Source organism: Lampetra planeri, chromosome 9 (genome assembly GCF_965212315.1).
Source record: "Lampetra planeri chromosome 9, kcLamPlan1.2.h2, whole genome shotgun sequence".
NCBI classification, from domain to species: domain Eukaryota; kingdom Metazoa; phylum Chordata; class Hyperoartia; order Petromyzontiformes; family Petromyzontidae; genus Lampetra; species Lampetra planeri.
The window spans coordinates 6,991,226-7,001,670 of NC_136115.1; the positions used below are offsets into that span (position 1 = coordinate 6,991,226).

The window sequence follows — 10,445 nt, forward strand, 5'->3', positions numbered from 1 at the left end:
TATTTACTTGAATGTGTGATTGCTTTTGGGAAGAAGAAAATAACAGGTTGCTGTATGCTGAGACTGAAAAGTGGCCAAGAGATGACAGTAGCTAATCAGTGTATTCTATCTGTGTGAAGCCTTTGGGTGTTACCCCCTTCGCATATTCTCCGGGAACTCCAGTTTCCTCGCACATGAAGCCAAACGCTCATGATGGAATTGGCCAACCGTCCTAAGGCAGGATTCTGCAAAAACAAATATAGTCTTAAGACTTAGCGAGGATTTCCTGGGTAAATGAAGGACATCACAGTATTATTACTTCATCACCCCACGCGAAAAAATAAGTTACGTAGATGAAAAAAATAATGAAAATAACTAAATTAAATCACGACGTTTCGGAGGCAACACAAGCTTCCGTCATCAGGTGGAACAACCACAGCAAAATTACTGATGACGGAAGCTTGTGTTGCCTCAGAAAACGTCGTGATTTAATTTAGTTATTTTCATTTTATTATTATAATTATTTTTTTCATCTACGTGACTTTACCGAAAGAACCAAAGAGTATGGATCCTTGCAGTCACGAAAACTTCAAATCTAGAAAGAAAGAAAAAAAAGTTATGAAATATGAAGTGGCCCAACATGAATTGGCCAAACAAAGATAACTCTGCGGACGAAAAAATATTGGGATTATTATTGAGAAGTTACCGTCTTAAAGAATTATAATTATCAGCGCATGTCCCTCCCGGCACAGCAACAATCGTATCCAAGTAGTGAACGGTAAATACTTCGGCGTCTCCACGGCTCACATCTCGTCTGTATTTGTAACTCGAGATTTCCCCCATCTACTAATTAATACGCCGGTACCGCATTCATTCGTGCCTCGTGCCAATAGGACGCATAATAAGTCACTGGAACAATCGATGTTGCGTGCGAATGCGAGTAGCAAAACCATCGATTGCTGCTGAAGTGTCACGCACTCCTGCAGGGTCCCGTACAGAAACATCGGGCTTTCCGCCAGTGTGCTGTTGCTGCTGCTGGGGGCTGCGTTTGGGCAACTATAAAAGGCATCTGGACAAACATGTGATCTGTAAAGCGCTGATTGAAGGAACTGTTGAGCAACTGCGCACGCACAGTTACGTTGCCAGGTCAGGGTTGGAGATTTTTGCTGCTGACTCAGGAGAGCATGGTGCTTACACTATCAATTGGTCGTTGTGTAACCCCCAATGTTCCACAAACCCCTGCCACTTGTAGCTTTCATTTTAAAAGTACTGTACAGCGCTTTGTACGCACTGCGTCCAATATTTATTGGCTCCATGATAGAGGCGTAGTATACGTTCGCACTTTGGGAAAATAATAAATTATGTTGATGGCGGCGGTAAGTGGTGTTGCAGTGGATCGCGCGTCACCGCGGTGAACCTGGCCACCAGAGTTCGATTCACGGCTTAACATGAGTGACATGTGTTGGCTGAACCAATGATTTGGCCGCCAGTCGTAAACCGGCACTGACCAGCGTGGTGAAGTATGGTCAAACAACCCCACGCCCTCCACGGCGTGGGTGGGGGGGGCTCCATTAAGTAGTGAACAGACAAAGGGGCTAAAAAACACGTGTACGTAACGTTTACAATTGTGTCAGTTGGTATTTTAGAAATGAGGACTGATGATGAGAAAACACGAAGCGAATTGGGTATCAATGGGTTACGACCTCTCAAAGCCGTCCTGGGCTTACAAATCTTCATAATTTGAGGAAACAACCGTGTGCTGTTTCTGTTTATGCTAAACACCCGCCAAAGTGGGACGAGTGATGACGGTGGCGTCACAAGCTGTCTCTGTAATGTCATTTAAGTTCCGACACCGACAATGTTACACGTGGGGCAACGCGGTCAGTTTACAATGTCACGAGTTTTAAATACGCAAGCCATCTTTTCACCCTGCTCGAATATCCCTGGATGCATAGACCATCACCACATTTCAGCATAATCAAGAACATTTTTGAGTGACGCCTTTGTATGAATGAAAGATAAATAACAATAAAAATACAATAATAATGGCAATGTTCTTTATCCAATGTTCTTTGAGCCTCGCTGAGTCTGATGACTATTTTTCACGAGGGTCCCGCATTGGGTTTTTTGGCCAATTCTATTTGCAAGTGTTTGCCATGTGGAAGGAAACCATAGAAACTGGAGATTAACTCACGACGCATTCGAGGACATGGCACTCAAATATCCGCACAGATGGGATTCAGTACTCAATTGTCTGCACTACCATCTCCTGGCACCAAGCCTTGCTCCAAAAGTGCTGCATCACATGCTCCCGGCTCAAGTGTTATCACGCGCATTAAAAAACACCCTTGTTGACAATAATTTTATACACAAAGCCAGAGTCATATAGGGCGTACAGGCGACAGACACCACCAGTAAAGCCTGCAACGCGGATTGCGCAAGAACTTACCAAGAGCCAACCGTGTTCAGCGTCTGGACTGCCCCGGTGTTATTACTCTGTGCCGTTTGACCGCTGTGCGGCATCTGAACTCAGATATTCAAATATGTGCAAAGAATGACCTGATACCCCCATCATAAAAGAAAAATTACGTTTGAGGCGTCTGAACTGCAGGGCAATTAAGCGTTGCATCTCCGCAGCGCGCTACGCATGCACACAAACACACCGAGAGCTCGGTAAATATCTCTCGGGCACCACCTCTCGGCCCCCAACACGTGTTTCTCACACGCATCACCAATTCATCATCATTGCATCAAAGCCAAGCATCCAACTCGACTTACACCCAACCCACCTCCCCAACTTCCCGAACCAACTAAATATCGGCAACCCACCACTCCCCCCACCCGCCCCGCACCAAACACAAAATATCCCCCGAATAGCCTTCGCAGACTGTTGGGGCAAGTGCCGTTAGCGAGCGCCTTTGAAGGCCGGTACGGCACACCAGGGGGGGTGGGTGGCCAGCACCACGCCCGGCCGCCTTTGTCACCCCAGTGGCGATGTTTACACACCGCACCAGGTACTCATTTGAGGCTGAGTCGACCTAGGGCAAGCCCAGGACCGGTTCAGATAATCGCCACTTGGCGTTGGTCGTGAGCTGGAATTGAGCTCGGGCCGGCGGGTTCGCAGCGCAGCTCGCTAACCGCTACACCCCAATCGGCACGGTTGGCTACGTGCGGTGCCAAGGAAGTTCAACATACACACCACCGCTTCCAGCACCACACACACACACCTCCATCCTCCTTCACATCTCCGCTGCTTAGGTCCCTTGACCTCAACATCATCACCTCCGCCAGCCTTCCCCCCCCACCACCACCACCACTCCGCCCACGCCACCCAACATCATCCCTTCACCCCCCCTCCCACATACGCTGACATCCCCCCACCCACCCACCTACTCCCACCCCCTAGCACCACCACCACCCGCGCTCACATCGCAGCAATCACGTGCGTGCAAGGAGGCGGTGACTGGATTGTTGTTTTTTTTTAAGAAGTACGCGCGCCCCGGTGAGAGGAGGAGGAGGAGGTGGTGCCGGGGGATGTGGAGTCGGGCAGTGAGAGAGCCTTCGTCTGCCCCTGCACATCTCTCGTCCGTCCCTCCTGGCGAGCACGGAGCGTCGCGAGTGATTGTTGCAGAGCCGGAACACGCGCCCGGCACCCCGTGGCGCAGGCTTCAATGCAGCGGAGAAGGTGCGTGTCATTCAATTGGACGACAAAGTGGAATTTAGAATAAAAAGTTAATTGCTGCCCTATATTCCAATAAACTATTGGATGGAGAATGCAGTCTGTTCATAGGCAGAGGAAGAAGGTCCTGCATTTGGATTTGAACAGAAATTGGATCTGTGGTCGCGATTTGAGATATGGGTCTCTGTCAAGTCCGTGGCTCCAACGTATGCGAGTTTATCAGGCTCTGTTAAACGTCCTCTGGGTATCTATGCCAGTCTATGGGTTTATGTGAATCTATGGGTCTCTGCAAGTCTGGGTCTCTGTGTAAGTCTATGGGTTTCTATAGAAGTCAGTGGGTCCTTATGCGGATCTGTATGTCTGAGTAGAATCTATATGGGTGTCTCTGTAAGTGTGGATCCCTATACGAGTCTGTTGGTTCTCCGTGAGAGTCGACGGGCTCCTGTTTTTGTTTGTGCAGCAAACACTTAACTCACGCCGAACGTTCCAGTACATGCCATCACAGAGAATTAAACAAGGCGTGTGATTGCTAAACCGCGTTATTGACAGTGAACCATTATATCACGATATTGTACCTTTAATGACATTTCCAGCGGTTTGCTCTATTCGCACTAATTTTAAATTGGAAGTGAAAAATATCTCAATTCGACTCATACCAGAGCCCGCTTTTCTCGCTGCGTAAGCTAAATTCGCGTGAGTGTTGACGATTATTAACGCGGTTCTTGTCCCGAATAAAACGGTAGCGTAAAAGCAGTTGCATTGTGCCTCTCGTAATCGGGAAGTCTTAAATAAAGCGTAATGAGGTAATATAAGTGAGTGTGTACCTACTAGATGCTGTTCACAGCAGCGCCAGCTGTCAGCAAACGCGCGTCTGGTCGTGTGATTGCGATTGAGCAGGATGAGACCAGTCCAAATGTGCGCGCGTGTGTGTATTTTGTACAGCCCCTTGTGATTTTCGGTGGTGAACGGCGCCTTTGAAGTGTAAATAATTATGAGCGGGGAATAAAACACGCTTCCGTGATTTGGCAGTGTGCAGATTTAAGCGCCGTTGCATAACCTCGATGTTGTATTAGATTATATCCGTATAATCGTCAAATAGATCCGTGTTAATGTGCTTGCGTATTTAGTTTCATATGTGCATTTCAGCGCACACGCACTTACTCTCTCACGTTGGCAATGATTTTGTTTTGTTCGAGACGTTATAAAACATCATACCCGTCCGCACACACGATTGGAACCCCCCCCCCCCTCTGGCGTGAACTTGCAGTCACGAGGGCGCAAGGGCACTTATCAGTTGGGTTACCGCATCCGCATAGCCGCACTCGCCGCATTTCAAGATGCTCCAGAAAGTAAGACGCACCCCCAACATTCTGCACAGTACTCTTTGGTTTTTTCGGGAAAGTCGCGTAGGTAAAAAAAAGTCGTGATTGCAATTTTAGTTGTTTTCATTTTAATGTATTTTATTTATTTATTTAACCTACGTGACTTTACCGAAAAAAACAAAGAGTATGGATCCTTGCAGTCACGAAAACTTAAAATCTAGAATTCTGCACAGTGTTCATACGGATAATGTAAATTTTTGTCACGCGCATATACCGATTTCTAAGACGCAGATCCTGTTTTTTTTTGCTTTAAAATAGGGGGGGGGGAAAGGTGCGTCTTATTTTTCGAATGAATATTATAACACGAAGCAAGTCCATTAGTGAAGTGCATGTGAGTGCACGCTTTAAATACCCTCAAACACGTTGACGCTGCCCCTGTGTATAGATGCTTGTGTTGTGTATACACGTGTCCATGTGTTCTTACATGTTTACCCTGAGCTGATCCTCGTTGAACCACTCGCCTTTCTGACAGTCGACATATCAAACAAACCAGTTGACGCTTCATGTATACATTTCACACATTAAAAAATGTGCTCAATCTACACTAAATCAATAACATGCTTAATACTGCCGTTCGGTGTTCGATTTACATATTATACAATGTTGCTTATGTCAGCTTTATGTATCAGAAAGATAAATGTAATATTTTACTACTTTAACAGTGTGATCAATTTGATTATTTAAAATGCTTTAAAAGGTTGGGCGAATATTATCTGTATGCCTGTGCATTATAGTTCTTAATAATTTGTCGTCAAACATTACGTGTTAATTTAATCCTATGCTGCATTGTTATTTCAGGGTGTTTTCTAAAGACGTGGAGTGTAAATTAAGAACATGAGATTGACGCCTCCCCTTAAATCACAAGTGGCAAGCATTTCACATCGGAGGAGGAGGAGGCTTGAAGACATGCAAATCTGCTTGGCTCAGGCCCCATATCCTGGTGAATAAAGTGGCCAGCCAGTTCAAGGACGCAGCGTGGAAGCAGACACACCACGATGGATATCATCGAATTTCTGAACGTGCGGAACATGTCCAGGTTTTATCAGTCTAACTGGAGCGAAATGCCTCAGCTTGACCTGGATCATTGCCAGACACCACAGGCAGTCAGATCGTTTGTGATCGCCACCTACTGTGTGCTCATAGCCCTGGGGCTACTGGGAAACTCGTTGCTTGTGCTGGTCATTCTGCGTCACAGCGAGCTTCACAATGTGACAAACATCCTCATCGTCAACTTGGCGTTCTCTGACATGCTGGTCGGCCTCGTGTGCCTGCCCCTCACCATCGCCTACACACTCATGGACCACTGGATCTTTGGAGAGGCACTCTGCAAGGGCAGCCCCTTCCTGCAGTGCTCGGCCGTGAGCGTGTCCATCTTCTCGCTGGTGCTCATCGCCATAGAGAGGCACCAGCTCATCATCAATCCCACCGGCTGGAAGCCCAGCCTCAACCATGCTTACGTAGCCATTGGTGCCATCTGGGTGACAGCTTTTGCAATGTCCTCTCCATTCCTTGCATTCCATGTGCTCACCGACGAGCCATACCGCAACCTGTCACACTATTTCCCAGACTATGGCGAGAAGGTGGCGTGCATTGAGTTGTGGCCCTCGGACACCTCCAAGTTCGCATTCACCACCAGCCTGCTGGTGTTTCAGTTCAGCTGCCCACTGCTCTTCGTCTTCCTTTGCTACCTGAGGATATTCCTGAGATTGCGGCAGCGCAAGAAGATGCTGCCACCAGGAAGGGAGGGCGGGGGCAACGGAGTGAGGGCCTCGCACATGAAAAAGATTAATATGATGCTGGTGGCCATAGTCGCAGGGTTTGCCATCTGCTGGCTGCCACTCTATGCCTTCAATGCCGTTTCTGACTGGAACCCAACTTTACTGCTTCACTGCCAACATGATCTCATCTTCTCGCTGTGTCACCTGACAGCCATGCTCTCCATCTGTATAAATCCAATATTCTATGGGTTTCTCAACAATAACTTTCAGAAGGAGCTCAAGGCTACAATACTGCGCTGCCAGTGCAACCCCGTGGAGGAGGACTTTGAGAACTACCCCCTCTCCACAATGAACACGGACATTTCAAAGGGGTCATTGCGTTTCAGCTGCAAAAACAGCTCTGCATAAAAAAAATATATACATGGGTATCCCTCGATTTTCGAAGGGTGTGTTCTTCAAAAAACACGTGTAAAACTAAATTTCGTAAATCCGAATGGCTTTCCCCATTAAACTTAAACTAAAGGATGTGTTTTGGACAGTCTTTCCAACTATACTCCTCACCGAAAATGATACACATATATCACTTATCACAATACAATGTTTGTTTTATGAAGGACATAACTATTAAAACGATTGAATAACGAGTCTCAAACAAAAAAAATTACCTTTTCAGGAACTCGCAAAAAGAGCTGCATTTTAGAATGACTGGAAAGTGGCCGTCCATAAATGACGTCACGCACCTGGGGGGGGGGGGGGGGGGGGTTGAGAAATGTGACGTCACATCAAAGTGCACAACTTTAAATGAATATAGACAACACGTTCTACTTAATTAAATAGATTTTTAAATAAATGTTTTCTAACAACAACATCAGAGTGCAGCGCCACATTAAATACGCACTACAATGACAATAGTTTAAAGTGATTTGAAGCATGTTTAAAATTTTTTTGGGGGGGGGCAGAGCTTTTTGACGTTATATTTGAGGGGGGGGTCTGATTTTTTGTGACGCCGTGTGACGAAGGGGGGGGGTCAAAAATCGTCCAAAATCGCGTGACGTCATTTATGGACGGCCCCAAAGGTGATGTGGAGGCGTTGCTGTTGCACTGATACTGTGACACCGTCGCGGATGGTTGAGGCAGCCTCCCGTGTGGCTCTTGTTTGGTCTCATTGTAGGTGCCGTGTGAATTTAAACGCGGAAATTGGATTTCGTTGATCGAAAAGAGAAATGTTGTAAACCAAACGCGCGCAAATCGAGGGATACCTTTACATATGAACATTGCAATGCAGTGCTGCGTTTTGCATATTTTGAAGTTGCCTTGCAATTCCAGTTGTGAGCTTCATTGCTGCATTATTTTTGCACTATGTAACGTCATGTAAAATCATTGTAGAGATATGTGTATCCATATATCTACATGTGGTTTTTGTAACTTATTTTGTCTAAAAAAAACGGATTTTCTACAATGGAATGCTTTGGGAGAAGGGGCTATCCTGCATGTACAGTGTTGTTGCGCTGCAATGTAAACATTTACTAATGTTTACTATTGTGTATGGTGTTATTTTTCTGTAGTAGTCACGTAATATCACATCCTTTAAAATGAGGCATTAACGTTATTGCATTATGTTCACCCATTCTGTGGATGTCAGGCACAAATTACTTAAATGTAAATCATAAAAAAACAAATGTTAGCAGATGCTCCGATCATTTTGTAATCATAAACATAGCACCTCCATATTCAGAGGGTGTATAACGGTCAACGTTTAATTGGAACTGATAAACTACCCGAATCTGTTATCGCTTTTGTGTCTGTTGCAGCCATGCAATATATGCTGCTGTGTAGCAATTACCACTTTAAGAATATTGATTCATAACCAGTTCACGTTGCATTTAAGTAGATATGTTTAACTTGCCAATATATGACGCACATTTTAATTTGAGTGGTATTAGAGCATTCATATGTTTGATGTAAATATTGTATTTGAGCACACATTTGCTTCAGCCTGACGTGTTTGCTTAAATATATGACCGTATAAACACAACTTAATCGCGCGTAAATTTTAAGGTTTTTATGTTCCTTCTGTACTTTTATTTCATTAGAGAAACAGATACAAACAATATATCACGTGTTTTACACTACGTATCTAATGAGAGTTTATACTAAAAGTACTCAAAGCAGCAAAATAAATTTCCCGCTTGCTTTGAATATTTTCACTCATACTTTGGGTAATTTGAATGATTTATTATCCCTAAGAATTGTATGGATACTTTTTTGGGTCAAGTGATCTGTAAGGTGGTAAATGTTGGGTAGCGTTTATTTTATTTGATATCACATTTCTCGAATCCAGCACTGATTGATGACACACCCATGTACAGAAATGTGTTTTTAATAAATGTATCGATTGCCAAGTTAATTACATGTTACATAATTGCATATGAAATATGTAAAAAAATAATACACTATAAGCTTTTATTATCCTGTAACGGTAAATTCCTGGTCCGTTTGAATGACGGTCTACTGTACATTTTGATATTGATTGTAGATGTTACGTATTACTCAGCTTCGGTGTGTGCTAGAGAAATGTAAATCTAGGTTTTGCAAAGCTGTTTGGTTCGTCTGACTTTGCCTTACGAGCATACGATCGTTGTTGAGTTTTTGCTGTGACGATCATAAGTGACTGGAATGGTTAATATGACGTGGTGTTGGTGTCTGTTACTAAGGATTGGAATAAAGTTACAACAGTGCTACATTAGTATGTGTATCTGCTCTCACATCTCAATAAGACAACACTTGCATTTATTATCATTGGACAGCCCATTTTCAATCCACTGCCGGATGAAGGCCTCCCCGTGCCGTATTGGCCATGGCAGTTGCTTGGCAGCATTTCAGCACTCTGCGCGGTGCATGTTGGTGAAGGGATGGCATCCAGGAACGGTTAAAATACCACTCGCTGCTGCCATCATCCGTGTCTGGGATCGAACTCGGGTTGGACGGCTTCAAAGTGCAGTGCACTCGCCACAGTGCCACCAATCCACCCAGGATAATGCAAAACCCACACCTTCGTGAACCTCCTTTTGGTACCACATGCTGAAACGTTCAAGACTCGCAACGTATACACACATCCATTGGTTGTATGTGATCATACAACCGTCGCATAATGATTTTCCCACATTAATTCCTATGGCCACCGTGGGAAACATTAGACTATAATGCATTCAGATGCATGTGTTGATATAATATATACAGTGAGGGAAAAAAGTATTTGATCCCCTGCTGATTTTGTACGTTTGCCCACTGACAAAGAAATGATCAGTCTATAATTTTAATGGTAGGTTTATTTGAACAGTGAGAGACAGAATAACAACAACAAAATCCAGAAAAATGCATGTCAAAAATGTTATAAATTGATTTGCATTTTAATGAGGGAAATAAGTATTTGACCCCCTCTCAATCAGAAAGATTTCTGGCTCCCAGGTGTATTTTATACAGGTAACGAGCTGAGATTAGGAGCACACTCTTTAAGGGAGTGCTCCTAATCTCAGCTTGTTACCTGTATAAAAGACACCTGTTTACAGAAGCAATAAATCAATCAATCAGATTCCAAACTCTCCACCATGGCCAAGACCAAAGAGCTCTCCAAGGATGTCAGGGACAAGATTGTAGACCTACACAAGGCTGGAATGGGCTACAAGA

General features: G+C 44.6%; 1 protein-coding gene across 2 annotated transcripts; it reads left to right on the top strand.

The window, feature by feature from the left end:
* Positions 1–3,416: 3,416 nt before the first annotated feature.
* LOC144720641 (neuropeptide Y receptor type 1-like) lies at positions 3,417–7,512 on the top strand. 2 transcript variants are annotated; one of them, XM_078597547.1, is made up of 3 exons: positions 3,417–3,664; positions 4,926–5,007; positions 5,839–7,512. In XM_078597547.1, the coding sequence occupies exon 3, from the start codon at positions 6,036–6,038 to the stop codon at positions 7,164–7,166; it is 1,131 nt and encodes a 376-aa protein (XP_078453673.1). In that variant the 5' UTR covers positions 3,417–3,664; positions 4,926–5,007; positions 5,839–6,035; the 3' UTR covers positions 7,167–7,512. The 2 variants fall into 2 exon arrangements, with proteins under 2 accessions (XP_078453673.1, XP_078453674.1); XM_078597548.1 differs by lacking the exon at positions 4,926–5,007.
* Positions 7,513–10,445: the final 2,933 nt, after the last annotated feature.